The sequence below is a fragment of the Pteropus medius genome, unplaced genomic scaffold, assembly GCF_902729225.1.
Source record: "Pteropus medius unplaced genomic scaffold, Ma_sr-lr_union100, whole genome shotgun sequence".
NCBI classification, from domain to species: domain Eukaryota; kingdom Metazoa; phylum Chordata; class Mammalia; order Chiroptera; family Pteropodidae; genus Pteropus; species Pteropus medius.
The window spans coordinates 264,249-291,930 of NW_024342469.1; the positions used below are offsets into that span (position 1 = coordinate 264,249).

The 27,682-nt window shown below is 64.1% G+C and overlaps 1 protein-coding gene across 5 annotated transcripts; it reads left to right on the forward strand.

Moving 5' to 3' along the window:
• The first annotated feature begins 1,701 nt into the window (after positions 1-1,701).
• Positions 1,702-27,562, forward strand: SBF1 (SET binding factor 1). 5 transcript variants are annotated; one of them, XM_039863030.1, is made up of 41 exons: positions 1,702-1,899; positions 7,490-7,575; positions 8,004-8,141; positions 8,372-8,530; positions 8,611-8,721; positions 9,348-9,453; positions 9,579-9,711; positions 9,793-9,901; positions 9,986-10,099; positions 10,211-10,288; positions 10,621-10,734; positions 10,809-10,937; positions 11,016-11,114; positions 11,207-11,411; positions 11,493-11,605; positions 12,499-12,648; positions 12,888-12,956; positions 13,030-13,188; positions 13,260-13,513; positions 13,597-13,769; positions 13,846-13,919; positions 14,000-14,195; positions 14,383-14,510; positions 15,085-15,263; positions 15,395-15,528; positions 15,639-15,846; positions 16,001-16,197; positions 16,268-16,405; positions 19,512-19,583; positions 19,898-20,079; positions 20,154-20,333; positions 20,745-20,846; positions 20,920-21,105; positions 21,182-21,308; positions 21,384-21,514; positions 21,584-21,814; positions 25,561-25,677; positions 25,763-25,974; positions 26,775-26,862; positions 26,929-27,060; positions 27,144-27,562. In XM_039863030.1, the coding sequence occupies exons 1-41, from the start codon at positions 1,845-1,847 to the stop codon at positions 27,240-27,242; spliced, it is 5,667 nt and encodes a 1,888-aa protein (XP_039718964.1). In that variant the 5' UTR covers positions 1,702-1,844; the 3' UTR covers positions 27,243-27,562. The 5 variants fall into 5 exon arrangements, with proteins under 5 accessions (XP_039718964.1, XP_039718965.1, XP_039718967.1 ...); XM_039863031.1 differs by having other exon boundaries at positions 13,263-13,513; XM_039863032.1 differs by having other exon boundaries at positions 1,703-1,899; positions 25,561-25,668.
• The last annotated feature ends 120 nt before the right edge of the window (positions 27,563-27,682 follow it).

Here is a 27,682-nt window from a genome sequence, read left to right on the forward strand (position 1 = left end):
TTTGATGGCTTCTGTTTTCTCTGTGAAGGAGGGGCAGGGGGTCATCTCTGAGACACAGGACGTTGGGGTAGAGGGTTGGGGAGACTGCAAGGTGGAAGAGAGCTGACCACACATGAGCGGGCTGGGCAGTGGGGGGATGTCCATAGCAGGCGGAGGCCATGGTGTCACTGTGGCGCAGGCTCTGAGGAGAGGCAGGGCTGTGTGTGGCTAGAGGGTGCCGGATGGGTACACTGAAAACCAGGAGAGGGGTGGGGACCAACAACATTGGCAGAATGGCAGGCAATGGGAGCCATGCTCGGTGGAAGGAGAAAGCCAAGGGGACGTGGGGCTGGGGAGGGTCCCCTGCAAGAAGGCCTTGGGGAAGCAGATGCCAGGGAAGCCTGGGCCCCCCGGAAGAGGAGGAGGCAGGCAGGGGTGAGCCTCTCTGAGGGTGACCTGGGCAGTTCAGTGGGCAGAAACTCGACGGCCAGAAATTTGAGTGGCAGATCATGGTCTAGAAGGTACCTCAAACCTCCCCTTGACTGTAAGGTGCCTCTGGGGAGGCTGCTCTGTGGGGCATGAGGGTGGGGGATACCAGCTCTGGGCTCAGGCGCTGGGCCTGAGGACTCGCCAGGGACACTGCCTGCCATGCACAGGCCCAGTGGTGTGGTGGTGTGGTTCAGAGGACCCCTTTCAGAGTGAGTGTCCAAAACCAAGTCAGGCGGGGGGAGGGAAGCAAAAAAGGAAGCTTTCTGAGCCTAGGTAGCCAGCACCCAACAGAAGCAGAGGAGGTCATGGCTGGGCCTGAGGCCAGGGGCAGGGACAGGGTCCCAGTGGGGGCTTTGGTTTCATTCATTCTCCCTGCTGGTTCCTGCAAGGGCATGGACCACGGATGTCAGTGGTTTGCTTCTCCTCGGGTTCTTGCAGCTCCAAACTCATCTAAAAGCAAGCGAGTCCTGCTTCCCCTCCCACTGTGTTGGAGGGGCAGTCCTGAGCCTACCCTCCAGCTCCTCTCCCTGGGTGTCCTGTCCCGACTCTGTGTGTCCTTGCCTATCTCCATGCCACCGCGCAGGAGACGCTGGCAGGCCCCTGCCTTGACGGTGGTGGACACTATGAGGGCGCTTGGGTGGTGGTATAGCCTTCTTCCAAGCACGCAGGCGGACCTCCAGATGCCTCACGGCTTAAACTTTGCTCTTCACGGCAGGACATGCAGCGAGCTTTTTTTAAAGGACATGTGTTAAATGTCTCACTCCACCTAGACGGGGCTTCCAAGTGGGGCCGGAGCCCTCCTCTGGCTGGGAGCCCCAAGAGCAGAGCCTGGGTGCTCCCTCCCCCTATTGCCAGGCTGGCAGCCCCTGGCGGGGATGCCCTCGGGCTCCTCCTCCGTCCGGGTTTGGGAGATCCGTGGGCAGGGCCAGGCCCTCCGGCCTTCCACCAGTCTGACAGTGCCGGGGTAGCGAGCCTCGGGACCCGCCCCAAGCCCGCATGGAGCGCGGAGCGAGAGGCCAGCTCCAAGGCGGGCGGCGCCTGCCGTTGACCCGCCGGAGCCGCCGTCGCTGTCATCGCCCGGAGGGCGGGGCCCGGGCCGAGGCGGGCGGGGCCCCGCCCCCGGGCACCGAGCCCGCGCCGGCTGGACCAATGAGGGCACGTCGTTCTGGGCCCCGCCCACAGGGGCGGGGCGCGGCCGCGCAGGCGCACGGCGCGGCCGGGCGGGCCGGCTGGCTGGGAAGATGGCGGCGGGAGCCCTGGCCGCTGCCGCGGAGCGGGCCCGGGGCGTCCGGGGTGCGCGGACCAGGGCCGGGGCTGGGCCATGAGCGCGCCGCCCTCGCGTCCCCGAGCCGCGGAGCCCGACCGCGCCCCTCGCCATGGCGCGGCTCGCGGACTACTTCGTGCTGGTGGCGTTCGGGCCGCACCCGCGCGGTGAGTGCCGGCCCGCGGCCGAGGGCTGAGGGCCGAGGGCCGGGCACCGGCGACGGTCAGCCGGGGCGGGCGCGAGGCTCTTCCCGGGCACCTGCCGCGCCGGGGCCAGGGATCGTGGAGCCGGGCTCGGGGAGGGCCGGTCTGACCTCCCAAGGCGAGCAAGGAGGCGAGGCAGGGCGGGCCGAGCCTGACTGCCACACTCGGGCAGAACCGGGTCAGGCAGCGCCTTGGCGTCGCCCTGGAGGTGGGAGGGCCTGGGGCGGTCGGCCCGTGACTCCCAGTTGGGTGGGACGAGCTCTCTCCGCCTTGGCCGACTGCCGAGTGGCTCTGCCTCCAGGGACCCATCGTTCGCTTGCAAGCCCCTCCTCTGATCCCCAGTGCCTCCCGTCTGAAGCCCCAGGCCCGTGCGGAATGTCTCGGGTCCAGGAGGTCTGGTGATGCAGAAGAGAGGATGGGGTTCAGGGACTGCTTCCCCAAGAGTTGGCGTTCGAGCTGGAACTGAGGACTTCAGGAGGAGACGTGGGGAGGAGAGAGCGGAGCATTCCTGGCAGAGGGCCTGTGGTCCTCAAGCCTGCAAGCCGAGCCTTGGGTGGGGGATGGGGAGGCGACTGGTGCCCAGTCCAGGAGGTCCGTGTCTAGGGTCAGCACCTGTGTCTGAGAGCTCTTCAGCCCGGGGAGTAGGAGGAAGCAGCGCCTGACAATGACATCAGCAACAGCCGTGGAGACAGCGGTGTGGGGTGCGCTCTCGTGTGCCAGGCCCTGCACAGCCCTCTGTGTGTCTGATCTCACTTCTTGCTCCCAGCAGCCCGTCAGGGCCTCTCTGCTGTTGCCCCCGCTCGCAGCACAGAGTCAGGGCGGAGGGGACGAGTGCCTGGTCTGAGCCCCCCACAAGAGGGGCCGAGACTGGCACCCAGACTAACCCAGAGCCAGGCCACGGGCAGTGCGTGTCATGGGGGTGGGGGAGCTGGGGTGATTGGGCTGAACCGTGAGCCTGTAGGATGGGGTGGAGCCCCCCAGTCTACCTTACTTCTCGTCAGCCCAGCTGTCACTGTCACCGTGCAGGACCTGGACTTTCCTCTGCACCTCTTCTTGCTGAGCCTGCACTTGCTGGACCCGCACACTCCGGATCTTCCCCAGTGCCTTCCCATCAGTACTTGCTCCTCCTTTCTGCCCCCTCGGTCATAGCACGCCTTTCCCTCCAGAGGGAGAGGACCAGTCTGCACGCGGCAGGCCCACAGAGGGCTCCAAGGCACACATGGGGGGCAGTGAGCAGGCCATGCAGCCTAGAGCGTGGGGATGCAGGGGATCCGGGGAAACAAGGCTGGCTGCGGGGCTGCCCTGTGTGAGGGGCGCTGGGCTGAGTGCTGGGGCGCGGGCCGTGTGAGCGGAGCAGGCTTGGAGGCTGGCGATGCTGAGGGTGGTGTGGGGGGGGCCGAGCTGGCAGATACTGCAGGAGGCCAGGTGGGAGGCGGTGACAGTGCTGGCAGCAGGGCTGGGGAGTGAGTGGAAGTGAGGGAGGCAAGAGGAGGCACGGCTGGGACGTGTGTGATCACCGCTGGAGCCCCACACGGGGCGGGCACCCCACGCGTGTGTGGCCCGTGAGCAGGACGGGGGGAAGGCTGGATCCCACAGTGCCTGCTTTCCTTGAATAGTGGGAAGGGGTGACTCTCAAGCTGTCCGCTGCCTTAGGGGTGGTGGGCTCTCGAGCCCCATAACCACGGTATTCAGCTGCTGGCCAGCCACCCAGTCTCAAGGCCTCCCTTGACAGGACTCATCTGTCCCTGCAAAGCACAAGTCCACAGGCTGGGACCCTGGCTGTGGGGCAGAGGGCAGAACCAGCTGGTGGAGGGAGCCTGAAGCAGAGAACCATGCGGCCATGGGGTCAGTGGCCCCTGCTTGCCACTCTATAGCTCTGAGACCTTGGGCCAGTCTTTTAGCTCTCCGTGCTTCCGTCTCGTCGAGAGATGGGGTGAGTCGCACAGACCTCCCAGGCTGCCGGAGATGGACACACACGTGCAGCAGCTCACACGGAGGCTCGGGAGGCGTGGCCTCCACAGTGCGGGGCAGGGGCACGAGTCGGGGCTGCCCAGTCCTTGGCCTGCATCTGGACGTCTTGTCCAGAGCTGCCGGATGCAGGACCTGTGTGCTGAGTCCTGGAGTCGCATCTGAGGGAGCATCCTAGTTCCGGGGTCACCACCTGGCAGACCTCCCCAGGTGGGAGGGAGGGGGCTGGGCAGGACCCTGTATGTCATCTCAGGGCAAGTGGGGGCAGCTCCTTCACAAGAACGTGGGTGAGCACCTCCTGCATCCTGGGCCCGGCCTGGGAATATCTTGGGGGCCATTCAGACCACACTTGACCAGCTTCTGGCTTGGGAGAGCACGGACTGCGGTCAGCTGACATAACCACAGCTTGGCCAATGCCAGGACGTGTCTTTGGGTGCGGGTGTTGCCAGGGAGGAGGGCTGGACCCCTGCTGGTGCTGGGGTCATTTGAGAAGAAGACCGACCTTCCATCCCATGACCTGGCCTCTTTCAGCCTGACCCTGCTGAGCTGGCCACATTCCTGGGCCCCATCTACCCTCCCCACCCATGTCCCTGCCCTCTGGAGCAGGTTGGGGCTGTTTGGGATGGCCTCTGTTGGCTCCCAGGGTGGGGGCTGGGTCTAAGGCTTTGGGTCAGAGCCGGTCCGTGTGACTGCAGGGAGGTTGGGGAGTACCGCTGGAGAAGCTGCAGCCCCCCTGGGTAGGTCCTGCCACCGTGGCCGGCTGTGGATGGCCTGTGTGTTGAGGTTTGGGCGGGAGGGGCAGCAGGAAGTTGCTTCCTTTGCTCACTCCCCAGAGCCGGGCTAGTCCCGGGGCATGTGCCCTGGGTGTGCGGAGGGGCAGCAGGGGCAGGCAGCGGGGGCTGCGCCCTCCTTCCCTCTGCCCACAGTGCATGGCGGCCCAGGCTGGCCCTTCAGGCATTGGAGCCTGGCACTGGTGACAGGCGCTGCCAGCAGATGACGGAACGCATGCGCTGGTGCTCTCCCGCCCCTCGTTCAGGCCCGCAGCCCACACGAGCTGGCTTTGGGGATGTGGCTGAGAGAGGAAGCTCTTGTCCCCGTCTGTGTCTCAGGGGACTTTGGGGCCCTTCCTCTTAGGGGCCCCCAAAGAGTTTTGCGCTTTGACTGACACACAGCTGTGCTGGGTGGATTAATCCTATCACTGCAGGCTCACTGGGGCACCCGGCCTCCTGTCTACCCTTAGGTGGGGGCAGCTCTGGTGGGGCAAGGAGCAGCCACAGGTCACCCACCTCACGGCCACAAGGGCTCAAGTGGGTGGGGGATACTGGGAGATGCGGCCCCAGGATGCAGGCCAGCAACCAAGCTTCCGCCTGGCGCCTGCTCACACAGAGCTGAGGTGTGGGCTGGGCTCTCAGAGAAGGGTCACGGGGAGACCAGGAGCCAGAGGCTTCATCATGTGCCCTTCCAGGGAGGGCCTGCCACGCCCTGGCCGACTTGGGGACCTGTTTGCTTGTGGGTGGAGTGGGGCCGGCTGCGGGGGACACTCCTGTAGCCAGCGGTGTGCATTCAGCAAGCCTTCATTAGGCCGCGGTCTGTGCCAGGCACAGGTGTGCAGTGGGCACACGGCCAGCCAACAGGTGCACCAGGAATCACAGAGGGGTGTGGGGAGGCGGGGAGGGAGGTTCCACTACAGGCCCCAGGTTTGGGGCTGGGTGCAGAAAGCTGCCTAGAGGAGGGGATACTCTTTGGGCTGAGACCCAAAGGTCAAGTTTGGGGTCATGGCCCAGAGAAGGTGCTGGAGGGGGATGTGCACTCGCCCTGTCCAGCCACCCACCACCGCAGGCGGTTGGGACAGCTCAAGCAGTCTCCAGTTGGTTCTTCGGAGGGTTGAGCCTGCAAGCGGCATTGACAGTTCACACGACGAACGGGTGGGTGGGGGGTGGACAGTGACCAGCTACTCGTCCCCTTTCCTGGCGGGAGAGGCTGCCGAGAGCAGCCCTCTGAAGGCCTCCTGCCAGCCGTGGGCATGGGGCTTTGGGGCAGAGGCTGCTGGTCCCGTTTGCACACACACCCTCTTCCTTCGCTGCCTCGTGGCAAGAACTGGATGAGCCCTCGGTGCCAGCCCGGCCTGGACCCTGATGGTGGTTTGGGAGAGGGTGTGGGGAGGAGCCATGGCTCAGGGCGCTGCCAGCCTGGGCCTGTCAAAGATGGCCCTTGGGAGTGGGCCTCGAGGGATCCCAGGGGGCTTTGTCTTGGTGTGCTGCAGGCGTGTGTGTAGGTGGGTGTGGCACTAGCAGACACCTGTCCCTCTCCCTTCCTTGTCTTGTTTGCCACCTCCGCTCGGTGTTGTGGTGAGGGCGGGGGAGGGGAGCAGGAAGCTGAGGTTTTGTGAGTCAGTTATGGCCCCTCACCCACCCCCTCCTGCCACCTCCTGCCTACTGCCTACCTGTCATCACCTCTGTGACCCTGGATGGCGGGTGGTCTCGGAGAGCCCTCCTCTGGGCCTTGGGTGGTCCCTTAGAGGCTTCGTGCCCATTGTCCTCCCCCTGTCTGTCGCTGCTTTGCTGCTACTGTGGGCCAAGCAGAGGGCAGGGACCTGTGTGTCCTGTGTGCCGTGCGTGAGGGGGGAAGCTGGGGAGGCTTCTGTCCTTCCCACTTCACTGTGCCGTGCTGGGTCGGAGCTGGAAGAACAGCAGGGACGGGTGCCGGTTCTCCGAGTCCCTCGAGGCAGGTGTCCTGGTTTGGCTCTAGTGAACAGCCGAGAGGGGCTTAGCGGGTCCTGGGGTTTCAGGGAGTGGAGGAGTCTCTGGGGAATGCACTAGGAGCTCGGCTGGGGAGGTAGCGTACCCAGAGGCCTCCTGCCCCCCAGCCCTCCTCCCTGGCCCATGGGACCCTGGTCTGTGGCTGTGCGCACGGTGGCCTGTGCTGGCGAGGAGCAGGCATGTGGTGTGTGCCACCACGTTCAGCCCCCTCTGAGACCCGTTCTGGGGCCGTGGGCACAGGCAGTTTTCCCCAGGCACAGACAACACGGGTGAGACCTCTGTGCCACTCAAATGAACCGAGGCTGACGGAGGAGGCAGAGCCAGGGAGCCAGGCTAGGCGCTGAGCCACCAGGTGCCTGCTGCCATGGTGCTCACTGCCCGGCAGGCCAGGGGCCATGGGGACCGAGCGCCCGAGCTGGGGATTAGCTGTGGAACAGTCGCTGGAGGGGCATGTGCCGTGCAGGCAGGCAGGCAGGGTGGGTGGGTTCTGGCGGGGGGTGTTGGCACGGTGGGAGTGGGCCCAGGAGTGGGAGTAGGAGCAGGGAGTGCCCGGCCTGGGCCTCCGCGCTCCGTGTGTGGGGACACACAGTGGGCTTTTCTCTGTGCCCTCTGGTGGCTCATGGCTCTGTGTCTGCCTGTGGCTCCTCTAAGCCTATTTTGAGGGAAATTATAGGTTTGGGAGCTGAGCCTGGCCTAGCGCCAGATGAGGGTGGGGGTGGGGACATTTCCCCCCGGGGCTGCGAGGTGGCTGTTTGAGACCCTTGCGGCTCCTGCCTGGGTGGGTGTAGGCAGTGGTGGGTGCTCTGACCACCTGCTCCTGTCTTCAGGGAGTGGGGAAGGCCAGGGCCAGATCCTGCAGCGCTTCCCAGAGAAGGACTGGGTGGACAACCCGTTTCCCCAGGGTATCGAGCTGGTGAGTCGGGAGTGCTGAGGTGGGGCTGGCCAGCAGCCTGTACTGGTCCCTGCAGCACTGGGAGGGGCCTCCGTGGTCCTGGCCCCTGCAGGGTGCGGGGAGATGTCTGAGCTGCTGTAGCGGGCGGAGGGCAGGGGCCCTGGCTTGGCAGGCAGGGTGCTTGGTGCCCACATCATGTCATCTCTCCCTCCTGGTGGTTGGCACCATGTTCTTTGTCACAGGGTCCTCGCCCCACACAGGGAGACCAGAGGCTGTCGCTCCATCTTAGGGGGGGAGGGGCGAGGTCCAGGAGACGAGGCGTTCGCAGGGCTGCGTAGCGAGGTGCTGCCTGCTGCAGGGGGGCTGGTGCCCAGGCCCTGGCTGTGCAGGTGCCCCCTGGCGGGGCAGAGGGACCCAACTGCCGACCCCTGACTGCACCCTCCCCGCAGTTTTGCCAGCCCAGCGGGTGGCAGCTGTGTCCTGAGAGGAACCCCCCCACCTTCTTCGTGGCTGTCCTCACTGACATCAACTCCGAGCGGCACTACTGCGCCTGCTTGACCTTCTGGGAGCCAGCGGAGCCCACACAGGTCAGCTCAGGGCCTCTGGGGGGCAGCTCTGATGGGGTTGAGCCTCTGTCCCTGGCTAGCTCCTTCTGCCTTTGTCCCTGGGTGTGTCTCCCTGTCTGTGGCTGGTCCTAGCATCCCAATCCGATGGAGGCTGGAGTTCCCGGAGGGTCAGTCCAGTCAGAGTCACCTATGTCCTTCTCCTGGCTTTGTGGGACGTGCCTGGGAGCTGGGCAAACGGTTTCCGTCCACAGGAAGCCCTGTGCCCTGAGGATGCTGCCGTGCGGGAAGAGCAGGTAGACGAGGGAGGCCCCGTGCGACTGTCACCTGTAGCACCTGGCCCACCTGTCCAGCTGTTCGCTCCGAAGACGCTGGTGCTGGTGTCTCGGCTGGACCACGTGGAGGTGTTCAGGGTGAGGCGGGCAGCCAGGACTCGGGGTGGGACAGGTGCGCCCACCAGCTGTGCTGCCATGGTCTCCTGTGGTCCGTGCAGAACAGCCTGGGTCTCATCTACACCATCCACGTGGAGGGCCTGAACGTGGGCCTAGAGAATGTGATTGGGAACCTGCTCACCTGCATCATCCCCCTGGCTGGGGGCTCACAGGTGGGTCTCGGGGGCAGCTCCTGCCCACGCGCAGCCGTGGGCCCTTGTGCCGCGGCTCTGGGGGTGGGGCCTGGTGGGCACTCGCAGTCCCGCCCGGGCTGAGCGCCGCCCCAGTCCTTGGATGCTCTGCTGTCTTGGTGCTGCTATCACCTGTCACCTTTCCTTGGCCTTGCCTGCTCGCCCGTGTGTCCCGTGTCTCACCTGGCTCTCTACCGGCACCTTTCAGTCTCTCTGTTCTCTCCCTCCGTGGGCGTGCCTGTCCCCGGATGTCAGTGTCAGCGTCTCTGTCCCTGCCCCCGCCCCCGTGCGGGCGTGTCTAACTGTGTCTCTCTGCCTGTCTGTCCTGTGCAGCCGGACTCTGTTGAGGATGGCGTGGTATGGATTCTTTGTTTCTTCTGCCCACCCAGGCCCTGTCCCTGCCCCTGGTCAGAGGCCCTGAGTTTTCTCTGCAGCAGTGCCCGGGCTGACAGAGGCCAAGCATGGCCTTTCCCTCATGCCGGGCCGTCCGCCCCGGCCAGTCCCACCTCGGGGTCTGTCAGCCCATCAGGCCGGCCTGAGGCCCCAGAGTTCTGGCCTGACACGGATCTGGTCAGAGCCACTGAGCACTGGTCCCTCTCTTTGCACAGAGAACCATCTCTTTGGGGGCTGGTGACCGGCAGGTCATCCAGACCCCGCTCACTGACTCACTGCCCATCAGCCGCTGCAGCGTGGCTCTGCTCTTCCGCCAACTGGGTGAGCCCAGCGTCCCCTCCCCCGCCCCGGCACAGGCCTCCCTTTCCTTTCCCTGGGAGCTGTCGCGGCTGTCAGTGTGCGTGGGGCGGGCGCCAGGGCCCCTGCCAGCCTGTCCTGTCCCCCAGGCATCGCCAACGTGCTGTCTCTGTTCTGCGCTGCCCTCACGGAGCACAAGGTGCTCTTCCTGTCCCGGAGCTACCAGCGGCTCTCGGACGCCTGCCGGGGACTGCTGGCTCTGCTGTTCCCCCTCAGATACAGGTGCCCGCTGCCCCGCCCCTCTGCCCGCCCCCCACCCGTCCGTCCTCTGGGGCACACACGCTGAGCCCCGGCCTGTTGCAGCTTCACCTACGTGCCCATCCTGCCGGCGCAGCTCCTGGAGGTCCTCAGCACGCCCACGCCCTTCATCATCGGCGTCAACGCGGCCTTCCAGGCAGAGACCCAGGAGCTGGTGAGCGTGTGTGTCCGCCTCGCTGCTCCAGCGCCTGCTGACTGGCCTGCGGGCCCCTGACCACTCGCTGCCTTCGGTCCACAGCTGGATGTGATCGTTGCTGACCTCGATGGAGGGACAGTGACCGTCCCCGAGTGTGTGCACATTCCACCCCTGCCGGAGCCGCTGCACAGTCAGACACACAGCGTTCTGAGCATGGTGGGCAGGGCCAGGGGCAGCCGGGGCAGCTGGGGCAGGGCCGCTTGGCAGCAGGGCCAGCCCAGGGCCCAGGGCTGGCGTGCAGCCAACCCCGCTCCTCCACTGCTGCAGGTCCTGGACCCAGAGCTGGAGCTGGCTGATCTCGCCTTCCCACCACCCACGACGTCCACTTCCTCCCTGAAGATGCAGGTGGGGTCACCGCAGTTCCCATGCAGGGGCCCACGCCCAGCCTGTGCATTCTTTTTAGGCCGGCTGCTGCTGGTGGTCAGCTGGCAGTGCTGAGCACTGTGCGGCCACGTGTTTGCTAGTCACAGGGGTCATGTGGGGGCATCTGAGCTCTGAGGGTCCTGTGCGGGAGTGGTTGCCAGAACTGTGTCGAGAATCGCTGTGCTCTGTGTGGAGGAAGGCTGGGGAGGCCTGGGCAGGGCGTGGACAGGCGGTTTGGGTGGGTGGAAGGTAGACTGTGCCTTATGCAGGGGCCTGGCACTCACCTGCGCTCACCTGTACTCACCTGTGCCTAGGACAAGGAGCTGCGTGCGGTTTTCCTGCGGCTTTTTGCTCAGCTCCTGCAGGGCTACCGCTGGTGTCTGCACCTGGTCCGCATCCACCCGGAGCCTGTCATCCGCTTTCACAAGGTGGGCACCAGGCAGGGCCAGGCAGGGGTGGACTTGCATCACTGCCCACGGGCTGACCTCCTCGTGTACCCTAGGCAGCCTTCCTGGGCCAGCGTGGGCTGCTGGAGGATGACTTCCTGATGAAGGTGCTGGAGGGCATGGCCTTTGCAGGCTTCGTGTCGGAGCGTGGGGTCCCCTACCGTCCTACGGACCTGTTTGATGAGGTGCACTCCCACCCCGGCTGGGGGAGCCCTGCCCACTCCCCTTCTTGGCCAGCTACCTGACCTTCCCTGCCTCCCCAGCTGGTGGCCCACGAAGTGGCGCGGATGCGGGCGGATGAGCACCACCCCCAGCGTGTCCTGCATCACGTCAAAGAGCTGGCAGAGCAGCTCTACAAGAACGTAGGTCGGGTGGCACGCGGGCGGACCGGCCCAGCGTGGTCACCGTGCCCCCGCACCCGGGCTGCTCGCCCACGCCTGCCTGTGTCTCCCAGGAGAACCCGTACCCTGCTGTGGCTATGCACAAGGTGCAGAGGCCAGGGGAGGCCAGCCACCTGCGGCGGGCGCCTCGGCCCTTCCCCCGGCTGGACGAGGGCATGGTGCAGTGGATCGTGGACCAGGCCACGGCCAAGATGCAGGGTGCACCCCCGGCTGTGAAGGCTGAGAGGAGGACCACTGTGCCCTCGGGGCCCCCCATGAGTGCGTAATGGGGAGGGGGCCCCTGAGGGGTGGCCCAGGGTGGGCGGGAGGTCAGAAGTGAGCGCGTGCTCTGCTCCCCAGCCGCCATCCTGGAGCGGAGCAGCGGACTCCATGGCAACAGTGCCCGCCGGCTAGAGGTGGTCCGGAACTGCATCTCGTACGTGTTCGAGGGGAAGATGCTTGAGGCCAAGAAGGTGAGGGTGCCGGGGACGCTGAGGCTCTGGTGAGGAGGCCCCTGTCCTGGGGGTCTCTTGGTCACCTGCGGGCAGCTGCAGGGAGCTGGGCTGGCAGGGAGGGCAGTGGACGCCAGGCCTCAGGTCCCCCTCCATCTCAGCGCAGCTGGCCAAGGCCTACTGGGGAGGCTCAGTGAGTGGGCTTAGTTCAGCTCAACATCAGAGCCCCCTGAAAAGTTCTACTGTTAAATCTCTTCATCCTTCATGGAAAACATTGTTGACTCACACGTGTCATTTTTCAAAAAGTTGGCGGAAAGCAGAACCCATGCACACACCGCCCTTTGCAGTGCTCACTAATGCCCGGGGCCTCGCGACAGCCGGTTCGGGTCTGCCTTGTGCCTCACAGCTGTGTGGTTCCCTGTGAGGTGCCCAGTCTTGCACCAGCCCTTATCGGGGGCCTGCGGGGTTCCCAGTTGTTTGACAGTGAACAACAGTGGCCACAGAGCAAGCACGCGGCCCTCTCTATGTCCCACCTGGCACTGAGCCAGCCACCAGCTCTGCGTCAGCCTGATGCTTGGACACTGAGGCCCTGGCTGGACTCAGGGCCATGGGGCCTCAGTGCCAAGCACGTCTGTGCACTGGTGTGTGAGCATGCAGCGCTGGCCCCCGGTGTCCACCCCCGTGAGCTTTCGCACCCGGAGGCCGGGTTCACTGAAGTCCTGAGCCTTGGCGCACCTGGCCTGGTCGTGTCTGGGTCTCCGTGCTTAGAGCCCAGGCTCCAGCCCCCGGTGCCCCTGCCAGCCCCTCCTGGGATCTCTGTGGGGCCTCTCCCCACACCTCTCCAGGGCGTGGCCGATGGTCACCGTGCCGGCGCGTGCCGGAGCATGCCGTCAGCCCTGCGCTCCCGTTCCCAGCTGCTCCCGGCTGTGCTGAGGGCCTTGAAGGGGCGTGCGGCCCGCCGCTGCCTTGCACAGGAGCTGCACCTGCACGCACAGCAGAACCGTGCGGTCCTGGACCACCAGCAGTTTGACTTCGTCGTGCGCATGATGAACTGCTGCCTGCAGGTGCAGCCGCGGGCAGGGTGGCGGGTGGAGGCTCCCCAGTCTACCCACAGGGGACCCTCATGGATGGGGATGGCAGAGAGAACCCTTGTTGGAGCTGGGTACCAGGGTGTCCTGCCCTGAACCTCAGAACAGCCCTGGGCAGCTGGTGCGGGAGGTTCAGGGACAGTGGTGAGAGACGGTGCCTGTAAGGAAGTGGGGGTGTGGGGAGCGGGCCCTGACGGCTCATGGCCCTGCCGCAGGACTGCACCTCCCTGGATGAGCACGGCATTGCAGCCGCTCTGCTGCCCCTGGTCACAGCCTTCTGCCGGGTGAGTGCTGGGGTGGCCTGGTGCACCCTCGCCCGCTCCCACTGCGCCTGCTGACACCTGCTGGCCTCTGCAGAAGCTGAGCCCCGGGGTGACGCAGTTCGCGTACAGCTGCGTGCAGGAGCACGTGGTGTGGAGCACGCCCCAGTTCTGGGAGGCCATGTTCTATGGGGACGTGCAGACCCATATCCGGGCCCTCTACCTGGAGCCTGCTGAGGACCGAGACCCCTCCCAGGTGTGTGGGGTTCCCCTGGCCCCGGGGTGTGTGGGGGCTGGCCTGTCCCTGGCTCACCCTCGGCACTGCAGCAGGTCGGGGAGGACGAGCGCTCTGCTCTGGATGTGGCATCTGAACAGCGGCGCCTGTGGCCGACACTGAGCCGTGAGAAGCAGCAGGAGCTGGTGCAGAAGGAGGAGAGCACGGTGTTCAGCCAGGCCATCCACTACGCCAACCGGATGAGCTACCTGCTGCTGCCCCTGGACGCCAGCAAGAGCCGGCTGCTGCGGGAGCGTGCCGGGCTGGGGGACCTGGAGAGTGCCAGCAACAGCTTGGTCACCAGCAGGTGGGGAGGGCCTCCGAGGGGCCTGGGCGGGGCCGGGGCTCGGACAGGCGGGGCCTGTGCCCACCGTGCCCCTCCCGGCCCAGCATGGCAGGCAGCGTGGCTGAGAGCTACGACACGGAAAGCGGCTTTGAGGATGCAGAGACGTGTGACGTGGCCGGGGCCGTTGTCCGCTTCATCAACCGCTTCGTGGACAAGGTCTGCACAGAGAGCGGGGTCACCAGCGACCACCTCAAGGGGCTGCACGTCATGGTGCCAGGTATGGGGGCTTGGGTACGGAAACGGCTCCGAGGCGGGGAGGTGGGGGCCCGGGGTTGAGAATGGCTGTCTCCAAGACATCGTCCAGATGCACATTGAGACCCTGGAGGCCGTGCACCGGGAGAGCAAGAGGCTGCCCCCCATCCAGAAGGTGAGCAGGCCGGCGGGGCTGGCGGGCCGTGGGCGCTGGGGCCCGGGCAGTGTCCTGAGGCGCCTCTCCTCTCCGAATAGCCCAAACTGCTGCGGCCGCGCCTGCTGCCGGGCGAGGAGTGCGTGCTGGACGGCCTGCGCGTCTACCTGCTTCCAGATGGGCGTGAGGAGGGCGTGGGCGGCAGCGGTGGGGGCCCCGCGCTGCTCCCCGCCGAGGGCGCTGTCTTCCTCACCACCTACCGCGTCATCTTCACGGGGATGCCCACCGACCCCCTGGGTAAGCCTTTGGGTGCTGTTTCTGCCCCCCACCCCGTTTCTCCCTCCCCTCAGGGGTGCGTGGGCTTTGGGGTACAGGTCACCGTCTGCTTGTCCTCCGACCACCCTGGCTCCCTGAGTTCTGGGACCCTGAGACAGTGGCCCTGTTCCCTCCCGTCTTCCTGACTCTGTGCTCGACCTGTTATAAGTGGGGGAACAGGTGGTGGTCCGCTCCTTCCCGGTGGCCGCGCTGACCAAGGAGAAGCGCGTCAGTGTCCAGACCCCTGTGGACCAGCTCCTGCAGGACGGGCTGCAGCTGCGCTCCTGCACATTCCAGGTCGGCCAGAGGCGCGGGGCGGGGCGGGGGACGCTGGGCGGGGCGGGGCCCTCGCCAGGTGCAGGTCTGTATCTGCGCCTAGGCCTTGCTCGTGAGCCGGTGTCAGTGGACCTTAGCAGTGGCCCTTGTGATTTCTGAATTTACGTGGGGCCACTGTGCGTTGGCTTGCGCCGTCGGTCCGAGTGACCTGCCAGCCTCCAGGGCTCTCCGGTTTCCTTCTGGGTTCTGAACTCTGAGCTCGTGTCTGGAGGGTGCTGCGCAGGCACAGCCAAGACGTGGGCGGGTTAGCAGGAAGAGGGCCCAGAGATGGGCTTCCTCAGCCTCGTGGCCTCACTGGCGGTGTGGCGAGTAGCCCCCGCACGCCCTTGATCTGGCAGCACTCACTCCCTCAAGAGGACACAGTCCTCCAGGCCCTGGGGCGTCCACAGCTCGGCCAAGAGGGGGCCCATCTGGCCTGAAGGTCTTCGCTCGTCGTCTTCCTAAGAAGGCGCGGGCGTTTCCTGTAGGCTCTCTGGCCTCTGGCGTGGCCAGGCCCAAGGGCCACCCAGACCGCTGAGGCCTGTGTCTGCCGCAGCTGCTGAAGATGGCCTTTGACGAGGAGGTGGGGTCAGATAGCGCCGAGCTCTTCCGCAAGCAGCTGCACAAGCTGCGGTACCCGCCGGACATCAGGACCACCTTCGCGTTCACCCTGGGCTCCGCCCACACGCCCGGCCGGCAGCCCCGGGCCACCAAGGACAAGGGTCCCTCCCTCAGGTGTGAGCTGGGCCCCAAGGCCCACGGGCACACCCCTCCCAGAGCCACACATGTGCGCGCGCGTGTGTGTGTGTCTGTCTGTCTGTCTCTCCCCACACCCTGCCTGCTCACTGCCGACCCTGCACTCCCAGGACCCTGTCCCGGAGCCTCATGAAGAACGCCAAGAAGACCATCGGGCGGCAGTACGTCACTCGGAAGAAGTACAACCCCCCCAGCTGGGAGCAGCGGGGCCAGCCCCCTGAGGACCAGGAGGATGAGATCTCAGGTGGGGGAGTGGGTGGCCGTGGGTGGCCCTGGCAGTCAGGCGAGGACTGGGGTGCAGGGTGGGGGCCTGGCGCTCCATGGGTGACGACTCCTGTGCCCCACCTGCCCCAGTGTCAGAGGAGCTGGAGCCCAGCACGCTGACCCCGACCTCGGCCCTGAAGCCCTCGGAGCGCATGACCATGAGCAGCCTGGTGGAGCGGGCCTGCTGCCGGGACTACCAGCGCCTGGGGCTGGGCACGCTGAGCAGCAGCCTCAGCCGCGCCAAGTCCGAGCCCTTCCGCATCTCTCCGGTCAACCGCATGTATGCCATCTGCCGCAGGTGAGCAGCTGGCATGGGGCCTCCACCTCGCAGCAGTGGCCTCTGGGAGGCTGCTAGCCTGGGGACTGCCCGTGGCCTGTGGGCATGGCGGAGAGACACTCTGCATGGCCTGTCGCCTGCGAGCCGGCTCACGCTCCCGCCCACCTGTTTGCAGCTACCCAGGACTGCTGATCGTCCCCCAGAGCGTCCAGGACAATGCCCTGCAACGCGTGTCCCGCTGCTACCGCCAGAACCGCTTCCCCGTGGTCTGCTGGCGCAGCGGGCGCTCCAGGGCCGTGCTGCTGCGCTCCGGCGGCCTCCACGGCAAGGGCGTGGTTGGCCTCTTCAAGGCCCAGAACACGCCTTCTCCAGGTATCCTCCCTGTCCTGGGGGCTGTCCAGTCCGGGCCACGCGCCTGCTGCAGCCCCGCCTCCTCCCCCAGGCCAGTCCCAGGCGGACTCCAGCAGCTTGGAGCAGGAGAAGTACCTGCAGGCCGTGGTCAGCTCCATGCCCCGCCTCGCCGATACGTCGGGGCGCAACACCCTCAGCGGCTTCTCTTCAGCCCACATGGGCGGCCACGGTGAGGGGCGCTTGAGGGCGGGAGGGCTTTTGGGGTTTGTGGTGACACTTATGGAGGGCAGGCCAGCGAGGGCACAGCCCATGTGAGGCCGCGGGGTGGGGGCGCCCAGCATGAGACCAGGTAAGTGCCCTGAGGCCCTCCTCTGACCACTCGTCTCCCGCCCCGCTGAGCTCCCTCATCTCCCTGTCTCCCCTGGACACAGCCCTCAACACCCCCTGGTCCTTCTCCCTCCTTCGTCTCTGTAACGCCCTCTGCCATCAGGCCCACTCTCCATCTAGGCCATCTCACTGCTTGTCCTGGTCCTTCTCGTCTTTCCCGGCTCCTTGGGCCTTGTCTGCACCGGTCTTATCCCTGTCCCACCTCGGGCACCCTCTGCACACTGGATCCACGCCTGTGGACCCTCCCCGCCTCTGTCCACACCTGGCCCTGCTCACGAGCCTGCACCTGTCCCGCACGGCAGGGTCCCACCTCCCTGGTTTGCAGAGGGGTCATCGGCCTGGGAGGTCAGGGTGTGTGCCCAGGGCCTGTCAGTGGACATCACCTCTTGCTGCAGGGACACTGGTGCCCGGTGGCCCCAAGAAGTGCTCCGTGTGTCAGCATGTGCTGCTGACCATGGGTGTGGACTGGCCCCTGGAGAAGGGGGGCTGGCCTCCTGGGGCAGCAGGCAGGGAAGCAGTTGGGGAGGCGAGCCACGTGGGGGCTGGGAGAGGCTCCCACAGGGGCCTCATTCTAAGTGGCTCTCACTCCAAGGCAGTGCCTTCTTTACCCCTCACCCACACCCGATCCCATCTGCTTCCACCTGACCCCACCTCCCCCAACCTTGTCTCCCTGTCTGCTTGTCTACCCCGTTTGACCCTGTCTGCCTAGTGTCCCCCTTCTGCCCCATATGACCTGTCCCTCCCGCTCAACTTACACCCCATTGTTCGACCGCATCCTCGCTATCTGACCCTGTTCGATCCTCGTTCCCCAAGTCTGGACCCCCGCCTCCGCCTTCATTCCATCTCTGTCTGATCCATCTGACCCGCCTCCGACCCCATAACCTCGCCTCCCCGACTTCTCCCTATTCGTTCCATCTGACCCATGTGATCGCATATACTGTCTGACTCCATCTCCCTCATCCAGCCGGTCTCCCATATCCCCCCAGTCCGGCCCTGTCTCCTCCCGTCTGCCCCATTTGACCTGTCCCCCTCGTCTGACGCTGTCCGACGCGTCTCCTCCTGGACCCTCGTGGATGCTTAGGCTCCATGTAGCACATTCTCTCGTTTGGACTGGTAGATGCTAGGCTTCCTCGAGGGTTGGTTCTCAGACTTATGACTCTAGTTGCTGTCCAGCCCACATTGGTCCTTGGCGCCTGGGGCCTGGTGTCCAGTAGGCCCTCTGTCTGTGCTGGGAGGTGTTGCCTTCACACTGGATGAGGTCTGGAAGGCCGCCCACGCTGGCCTGAGCCCCAGTAGACGTGGCGACAGTATCCACCTGGAAGGCTTGGTGGGTACAGCCGGTTTATGCCCCACCTGGAGCTGTTCTGGCCGTCGTGGTTCAGAGTTGGTAGGTGTCATGTGAGGTGCCACTTCTCTGTGCGCCCTCTCCCAGCTGGTGCAGGTGCCACGTGGGGGTTACTTGCTGGTTAGGCCTTCCTGGTTGCCTCCGTCCCTACCCTCATGCTTCCTCATGCTTGTCTGTATGTTTCTCTGCTGTCGATGGGCTGGGTGCACATGTGGGTTTTTGGGGCTGGTGGCACCACCCACGGGCCAACCCTCCAGAAGCCCGGGTGTCGTCCTTGAGTCTTCCCATTCTGCCCACCCTGAGTCCTGTGAGCTGACCCCCCCAAGTCTACTGTCCGCCCTCCTGCCGACTGCCGTCCCTCTGGCCCTGGCCACTCTCTGGCCCAGGGCCTCCCACTGGCCCCAGCACCCCTTCTTGTGCTAGGAGGGGCTCCAGGGCACACGGCCTCATTCTCCCTGGTAAGACCTGAGGGTCCCATACACCCCACTCCTGCCGCCACGGTGCTTCTCTGCGGTCTGAGTGCGCCAGCCTCTCTGCCCGACTTGCAGGCGTCAGCTCACCTTGCTGGGCACTGGGAATGGGCAGCCAGTCTGCCCTCGTGGCTGCTCCCAGGGATGCCCTCCTAGGGTCAGGCAGCCTTGACATCCACCGCTCTCGGGCGCTACTCCTTTGCCAGGAAGGAGTGCGGCCCTCTGGTTCGGGGGGCATTTTATTGTCCACACGCCGAAGTCCATCTTAAAGTGCGATTTGTGCTTGCACTGGCTGCCTGCCTCCCATCCTCCAGGCTCCGAGTGGCACCTTCCCCACCGCACCCTTTGTCCCGCCGTGCCTGTGTTCCCGCTGCTGTCACTTGAGCATCTTCGACTGTCCCCAAAGCCCACTGGTGCTGCTTCCCAGTGTCCCCTTGTCAGGGCGTGGGCTATCCCCATGGCTCGGGGGCTGTATGCGGTGTCCTCACTGTGGGTGACTGTGCCTCCTGCCTTCAGTGTGGGGGCTGGTGTTGTGCTCATCCATGGAGACTGCTGCGGCGGGCAGGGGACAATGTTCCTGCTACTTTCTCTGCAGAGGCACGTGATTTTAGAGTAGGGCTGGGCACTAGCTTTGGAGCCTCGAGACCACTCTCAGCTGCCTCACGCGGCTCCCTGTGGCCCCCCTGTCTGTCCCTGGCGGACAGCACGCCTAGCTTGGTGCGGAGGCTGGGCCAGCCTGCATTCTGACTGAACCACTCTCCTCAGCTGTGGGCAGGGGGCCCTCAGGGTCTGGGCACCCCTCCTCCTCCTGTGTGCCAGGCAGAGGCCGCTTGGCGGCATATGCCGCGAACAGCTCAAGGCAGTGCCGCTGGGGTCTGAGGGCCCAGGGATGGGCCGTGGAGGCGTGTGAAGGGGAGCCCAGCGTTCCTACCTGCCATCAGCCCTCTGCTCCCTGGCCTGCCCCCAGGGCCCCAGAAAGCCTTGGCGCTGACCCTCGCTGTCTCCAGGGCTGCCGGGGGCCTTGGTGGGAGCACAGCCCTGCACACCCGGCGCCTTTGGGCCACAGGACCCCACTGTGGGCACACGCCCGAGCCTGGGGCCAGGCCTGAGCCTTCTCTCTGCTGTGCCCCTAGTGCCCAGAGCCAGGGTCACCACGCTGTCTAACCCCATGGCGGCCTCGGCCTCCAGATGGACCACACCCCGAGGTACCGTACCGGCCACGCAGGCTGGCTCCCCCACACCTGGCACAGACAGTTCCCGTGTGACCGAGTAGTCGTGGGCACTAACGTCCCCCCACGCCTGCCACTAACGGCCCTGAGGACAGACTAGTGTAACCCAGCCCTCCCCACAGCCCTGGACACTAACAGCCTGATTCCCTGAGTCCTGCCCCAGCCCCAGACACTGTGCAGGCACAGGCCCCACCAGGGCCCAGCTGACCACCCCTGCCCCTTTGGGAGCTCAGCCCCAGGTGAGTGGTGCCCTGGCCTAGCTCCGGTGTTCATGTGGCTTCTCCGTGCAGGTAAATGGGGCAGCGTCCGGGCCAGCGGGCGCAGCGGTGGGTTCAGTGGCGATGTGGGCTCCCGGCTAGCAGGCAGAGACCTGCTGGGCCCCCCCCAGGCCAATGGGGCTCCCCCTGACCCTGGCTTTCTACGGCCTCAGCGTGCAGCCCTCTACATCATTGGGGACAAGGCCCAGCTTAAGGTAACTAGGGTGGGGGCATGGGCTGGGTGGGCGCCCGGGGCCCAGGCCCACCTCACCATGCTGGCCTCTCCCAGGGTGTGCGGCCAGATCCCCTGCAGCAGTGGGAGCTGGTGCCCATTGAGGTGTTCGAGGCACGGCAGGTGAAGACCAGCTTCAAGAAGCTGCTCAAGGCGTGTGTCCCGGGCTGTCCCACCACCGAGCCTGGCCCAGCCTCCTTCCTGCGCTCGCTGGAGGACTCAGAGTGGCTGACCCAGGTCTCTGCACTGCCCCTGCCCCCGCCCCTGTGGTGGCTGACGGCCCTCCACTCACCCGTTGCTAAGAGCAGATGGGGTCTTGGCTCCCTCATCCGACAATGCTGGACCCTGGGAGGGAGTGACGGCCACTTCTCACATGGGTGGTAGTACCTGGACAGCAGAGAGACTGGGCCTGGCTGTGTCAAGGCCATGGCTGTCCTTAGGTAGGGTAGGGCTGGGCATCTCAAGGATGGGGGCTGCCTCTTCGGTCCTGGGGGCCTGGGAGGGCTGGAGGAAGCAGTCAGCTCGCCCTGAGCAGACTGTCGGCGCGGTGTCCACCTTGTAGGCAGCCCCCAGGTGCAGCGCCCATGTGGCCATGGGGTGTCAGGCCTGCTCTGGGGCAGGCATCTGAGGGGCTGTTGGTCCCTGCAGATCCACAAGCTGCTGCAGGTATCGGTGCTGGTGGTGGAGCTGCTAGACTCGGGCTCCTCCGTCCTGGTGAGCCTGGAGGACGGCTGGGACATCACCACCCAGGTGCGCAGCGGGCCGTGGGGCCAGGCGGGCTGGGTCTCCTGGGCATCCTCCTGAGCGCTGGCCGTGCTGGCAGGTGGTGTCCCTGGTGCAGCTGCTGTCGGACCCCTTCTACCGCACGCTGGAGGGCTTCCGCCTGCTGGTGGAGAAGGAGTGGCTGTCCTTTGGCCATCGCTTCAGCCACCGCGGGTCCCACACCCTGGCCGGGCAGAGCGGTGGCTTCACCCCTGTCTTCCTGCAGTTCCTGGACTGCGTGCACCAGGTGAGCAGGTGGCCGTGGCGCAAGGCCGTGCCTGCCAGGTCCTAGACCGTGGTCCCTGACCCCCGACCCCATACAGGTCCATGTGCAGTTCCCCATGGAGTTCGAGTTCAGCCCCTTCTACCTCAAGTTTCTCGGCTACCACCACGCGTCCCGCCGCTTCCGCACCTTCCTGCTGGACTCAGACTACGAGCGCATCGAGCTAGGTAGGCCGGGTGGGGGGCGGGGCCCGGAGCGGGGCAAGAACCCTGGAGGGGCCAGGCTCAGTGCTGCCCCCGCAGGGCTGCTGTACGAGGAGAAGGGGGAGCGCCGGGGCCCCCAGGTCTGCAGGTCCGTGTGGGAGTACGTGGACCGGCTGAGCAAGAGGACGCCCGTCTTCTACAACTACATGTACGCGCCCGAGGACGTGGAGGTGAGCCGGGGCCTGGTCGGGCAGGTGGGCCGCTCGCGGCCCAGAGCCTCACACCAGGCCCGCCCCCAGGTCCTGCGGCCCTACAGCAACGTGTCCAACCTGAAGGTGTGGGACTTCTACACCGAGGAGACGCTGGCCGAGGGTCCCCCCTACGACTGGGAGCTGGCCCAGGGGCCGCCCGAGCCCCCGGAGGAGGAGCGGCTTGATGGGGGCGCCCCCCAGAGCAGGCGCCGTGTCGTGTGGCCCTGTTACGACAGCCGCCCACGGGCCCAGCCCGACGCCATCTCGCGCCTGCTGGAGGTGCGTGCAGCCCTCGGCCCCGCACAGCGCGGGGGCGGCCCTGCCCCTCACCCACCCCGAGAACCGCCTGCCAGCCTGCGGTGACTGGCAGGCACCCTGTGGCCGTGCCCCACACTGGGTGCATGTCCGCAGGCGGTGGTGACTGGGGGCTGTTGTCATGACCTTCCCCCCGCCGGCATGCGCGCTTCCCCTGGCCACTCCTGGGGTCCGCCCTAAGGGAAGACAAGTTTTTCCCAGGGACGGGTCTCCCCTGGGTTGGACTGCTGTACCCCCTTCACAGGTGCGCCCAGCCGCCAGCCACACTGAGATCCGAGGTGGCTCCAGGTCCAGCCTGCTCTCCGCCAGTGTGCGCCCCGGCTGTTCCCTGTTCTCACGTGGGGGAGAACTGTGTCTGTGGGCCTGGAAGCTTGGGGGTGACACTTGGGCCTCTTCTTTCTTGGCGTGCGTGTCTGCTCAACATCAAGAACCAGGGTCTAGCGGGGCAGACACCCCCTGTGGAGGGAATCGAACCCCATGGGCTGGGGCTGGGGCGGCATCCAGGACGTGCCCGCAGTCCTAGGAGGCGAGGGCCGCAGACCCAGACCTCACAGCATTGGAGTGTCTCAGCCTGCGTGCTGCTGTGTCCTCCGGGGAGTGGAGCTGCCCTGGGGGAGACGGCAAGGTGTAAACAAGTAGATTTCAGCAGGGCAGCCCTTGGCTTGGCCTGAAGGGACCTGTCGCCCAGGGGCTTGGGGGCACAGGGTCTTGGATTTGTGGATGAGGGTGACCCAGAAGCGCAGAGGGCAGAAGAGCATCCCTCTCTCTCTGGGAACACACATAGTCTTGGAGTCTTGTGAATTTTGCCACCCAGCTTCCTTGCGACCAGCGTGCACGTGCGTCGTTGTCCACTTGGGCTTCTGGCTGGTCTGCGTGTTCACCCAGCATGTGGTTGGGGCTTCTTTTCGTCCATTCTGCCAGTTTCTGTCTTTTGTTGGAATTTCCATCCGTTTTCATTTGTTGACGTAGTTGGGTTGGAGTCTAGTTTCCTGCTATTTGTTTACATTTAATTTTTCATTCCTTGCTTTTCTGCTTTTTCCTGAGAATGAGCATCTTTCGGTTTTCCACGTTGCCTTTGACAGGCTTTCGAACTACACCTCTTCAGCTGTCAGGGTCTGCAGTCCCCCCTTATCCGTCCACAGTTTTAGCCATCCGTGGTCAGCCACAGGCCAGAAATATTAAATTAAAAATTCCAGAAATAATCGATGTTTTAAATTGCATGCTCTTCTGAGTAGCGTGACGAAATCTCTCGCCATTATGCTCTGTCCCGCCCAGGACCTGGATCTCTCAGTCCAGCGTCTCCAGCCGCAGACTGGCCTCCCGTTAGTCACTCAGCAGTCATCACATTGATGGACGGTCTCGGGGTTGCCGCGCTAGTGTCCAAGTTGCCCTCACTGCACTAGATAATGGCCCCAAACCCAGTCAGGAATTTTGTGACAGCGTGTCAGCATTGTCCTGTGGTTAGTGTCTTACTGCACCTGACTTGTGAATGAAGCCTTATCGTGGGTTCCTCCCTGTAGGAGAAAACAGCGTCTCTAGAGTGTGGCGCTGTCCGTGGTCTCAGGTGGTCGCGGTCTGCCTCGGAGTCCATGGTGCTGCCAGTCACACAACAGCGTACTCCCCTCCACCCCTTTCTGTCCTTTATGCGGCTGTCGCCATGCAGTTTTCTTTGTACCAATGATATAAACGCAGTGCGTATCGTGTTTAAGGAGTCGGCATTGGGGAATGAGGGAGAAGCCTTCTGTGCGTGGTTTCCCGCCTTCCTCACGCTCCCAGCGTGTCTGACCTCGTGTCATCTCCCTCCAGCCCGAGGGACTTTGAACGCTCCTTGTAACGCAGGTCTGCCGGTGACACATTGCTCAGTTTTTGTTTACCTGAAAATGACTATTGTGCCTCTATTTTTTAAGGGCATTTTCTTTGGATACCAGGTTCCAGGTTGACCGCTTCTTACACTTGATAGTTTATATCGTTATAGATGTTTTTTGTCTTGCATTTTTTCTGGTTAAAAGTTGGTGCTCGTTCTTATCCTCGTAAACTGCATATATGTTACCCTTTTTTTCCTCTGAATATCTTTAAGATTTTCTCATCATTTTTGGTTTCGGCAATTTGACCATCATGTGGTTTTTCTTTGTGTTCATCCTCTTTGGGGCTCTTTGAGCTTTTTAGGTCTGTAGGACGATAGTTTTCATCAAATTTAATACAGTTTAGGCCATTATTTCTTTAAAAAGTTTTTCTGTACAATCTCCTTTTTTTTCTCTGGGACATCATTGTCCAATAGGTCACTGAGACTCTGTTTTCTTCCAGTCTTTCCTCTTTGTGGCTCATTTTGGATGATTTCTATTATCCTGTTTTCAAATTCACTTTTTTTTTTATGTGTATATGCTCTTAAGCTTACCTAATGAATTTTTCATTTTAGATATTGTATTTTTCGGTTCTAGCGTTTCCATTTGCTTCTTTTTAAAAACAATTTCATTTTCTATAGAGAGTTCCCATCTGTTCAACCATGATGTCTATATTTTTCTTTAAATCAAACACATTTGTAATAACTGTTTTGAGTTTCTCGTATGGTAATTCTAATACCACATCTGGGTCTAATTTCACTTCTGGGTCTGTTTCTTTGAACTTTTCCCCTAGATATGGATCTCATTTTCCTGACTCTTTGTCTGATAATCTTTTTATAAGCTGGCCATTGTGGATTCTCCATTGCTGAGCATCAGGATTGTGTTGTCTGCCTTTAAAGAGTCTTGGATTTTATTCTTACGGACAGTTAATGAACTGTGAGTCCGTTGGATCTTTTCAAGGATGTTTTGAGCTTCGCTGGGGCCGCTCTGAGGTGCCTTTCCTCTGGGCTGAGAGGAGCCGTGCCCCAGAGCTGTGGCCCCTGGGTTTTGGTGGAAGGTTTGGTTCTTCGGCAGGGCACCTCCACTCTGGCTGTCGGGCAGCCCTCCCTCTCCCTACAGTGTGTAAACTCCAGAATTTGGATTTAGCTCACAGCTTCTTAGTAGCTGCTCAGGCCTGTGACATCTTGCCTGCCATGTGGCAGTTTAATTTGGTCAAAGACTCAAGGAGGCCCTTGCGTGCCATTCCCTCCTCTGGCACATGCCACCCTGCGACCCGTGCACATCAGCATCGCTGGCTTCCCAACTCTGCCTCTGTCCAGCTCAGCCAGCCCCGGGCTCTGCTCGGGCTCCGCTTGCCCGTACTGTGGCCACGCCCCCTGCTGTCACCTGTCTCCGTTTCAGAGCTGCCCTCCCTGCTGTCCAGCATCTGAAAGCAGCCACGTCCTGTTCTTGCCCAGTTCCGCAGCTGCTTATGGCGGGTAGGCTTGTCAGACTCACCGTGGCGTCGTGGCTGGAAGCGGAAGCCTACCCATCCCAACTGAGCCGGCAGTCTCTTTGTTGCTCTTGTGAGAGAGCGTGTTTTTCTGGCTGTTTGGGGATTTTCTCTTCGTAGTTAGGCAGTTTTTCTGTTTGTAGTGCTTCTTGATTATGTTGTTTGATGCCTCTTGTTTATAAAACTTTGAACCGTCATCTCCAAAAATCAGTTCTGTGCACTCCCCACCTGCCTTCCCCTCCGTCCTCCAGTTATGTGTAATGAGACCTTTTCTTGTTGTCTTTCTTTTCTATATTTTCCTTCCTTCTGTCTTTTCATGTTCCAGGCTGGATATTTTCTTCTGAAAAATCTTTTAAAAGTTCACTGATTCTCCCTAGGAGCTGCAGCGGCTGGAGACAGAGCTGGGCCGACCCCCCGAGCGCTGGAAGGACACGTGGGAGCGGGCGAAGGCCGCACAGCGCCTCGAAGGCCGGCCAGACGGACGTGTGAGCGGGGCGGGTGTGGGGGCCCGGGCAGGCTTGCTGCCAGGAGGAGGCAGAGGCTTCCTGGCACTGACAGGGGCCCCCTCTCCTGCCCCAGGGCGCCCCCAGCTCCCTGCTGGTGTCCAGTGTGCCCCACCACCGCCGCTCGCTGGGCGTGTACCTGCAGGAGGGGCCCGTGGGCTCCACCCTGAGCCTCAGCCTGGACAGTGACCACAGCAGCGGCTCCACTGCGTCCAGCTCCCGCCAAGCTGCCCGCCGCAGCACCAGCACCCTGTACAGCCAGTTTCAGACAGCTGAGAGTGAGAACAGGTGTGGGCACTTCTGAGCTGGGAGTGCTGGGGGTTCCCAGATGTGGGGCAGGTGCCTCGGGGGGCTTCTGGTCACTTCTTAGGTGGAAGGATTTGTGGGGAGGACACGATGGTGGCCCAAGCATAAGCTGAAAGTTGCTGGGGGGAAGCAGGTGGGCTCGGAAGGGGTGTGAGACGTGGGACAGTGAGCACAGCCAGGCTGAGAGGGCAGTGGAGCAAAGGGACAGGGATTCTGGGCTACCTGGGAGGGGAGGCGGGCGCCAGGTGAGGCCAGTGCCCTGCAGGCTGCACGTTTCTCCTCCTGGTCCCAGGCCCCTGGCTGCATGTGGCTACTTCCCTGACACCTCAACACCCCGGGGCTCTGCTGTGGGACCACCCCTGGTGTCTGTCATGTGAGGGTGTGTGGGCCCCTCCCTGTCACCTTCTAGGTACAGCCCAGGGCTTCTCTGTGGCCCCCTGGCCAGTGCTCCAGCCTGGGGTCAGTTTCAGGGTAGGGAGTTGGCCTTGCTTGCAGCTGTGGTCCCTGACGTTTTTGGCACCAGGAACAGTGCTCCTGTGAGAACCTAATGTCTGATGATCTGAAGTGGAGCTGAGGCAGTGACGCTGGTGCCGGGAAGCGGCTGCAAATACCTCTTGCTGTGGGGCCCGGTTCCTAACAGGCCATGGACCGGGACTGGTCTGCAGCCCCAGGGTTGGGGATCCTTGGCTTGCAGGACTGGCCTGGTAGGGGAGGGGCGGCTGCAGGGTCCGGGTTTGGCTAGGCGCTGATGGCGCTGATGGCCGGGCTCTGCCTGCTCACAGGTCCTACGAGGGCACGCTCTACAAGAAGGGCGCCTTCATGAAGCCCTGGAAGGCCCGCTGGTTCGTGCTGGACAAGACCAAGCACCAGGTGAGTGGCCCGCGGGTGTTGGGGCAGGGGCGGGGGAGGCCCTCCCCTGACTTTCTGTTCCCTCAGCTGCGCTACTATGACCACCGCGTGGACACCGAGTGCAAGGGCGTCATTGACCTGGCGGAGGTGGAGGCCGTGGCGCCTGGCACGCCCACCATGGGCGCCCCCAAGACCGTGGACGAGAAGGCCTTCTTTGACGTGAGCCGCAGCCGGGGGCGGGGCGGGGCGGGGCGCCGGGCGGGGCTCCGCGGGGCAGTGCAGTCAGCCGCCCCCTTCCGCAGGTGAAGACGACGCGCCGTGTTTACAACTTCTGTGCCCAGGACGTGCCGTCGGCCCAGCAGTGGGTGGACCAGATCCAGGGCTGCCTGTCGGACGCCTGAGCCTGGCCCGCCCGGGCTGCGTCCAGCCCTCGCAGACCACTCGGGGTGGGCAGGCCCCCCGCCATGTTTACAGCCCCGCCCTGACAGTATTGCGGCCCCGCCCCCGCCCGGCCCGCTCGAACTTGCTCGAACTTACTGCGGAGTGAACTTACTGCGGAGTCGTGGCCGCGCGCCGGCCGGGAGGTGGCCACGGTACAGCCCTCCCGGGGGGCCTGTAAATAGTCCACTCGCCCAGCCCGTCCGCCAGCGCGCTGGCCCCGGCCGGCCGCAGGCAGCCCGCCCTAGAACCAGAGTCTATAAAGAGAACTAACTACGTGCCACGCGCCTGCGTCTCCTCAGCCGCCCCGCCCGTCCCGCCGCCACCACCACGTAGGGCCGGGAGCTGGTGCCAGGCCGTCCGCGGCCCCACTTGCGCCGGCCACCCGTCCACCCCTGGCCTC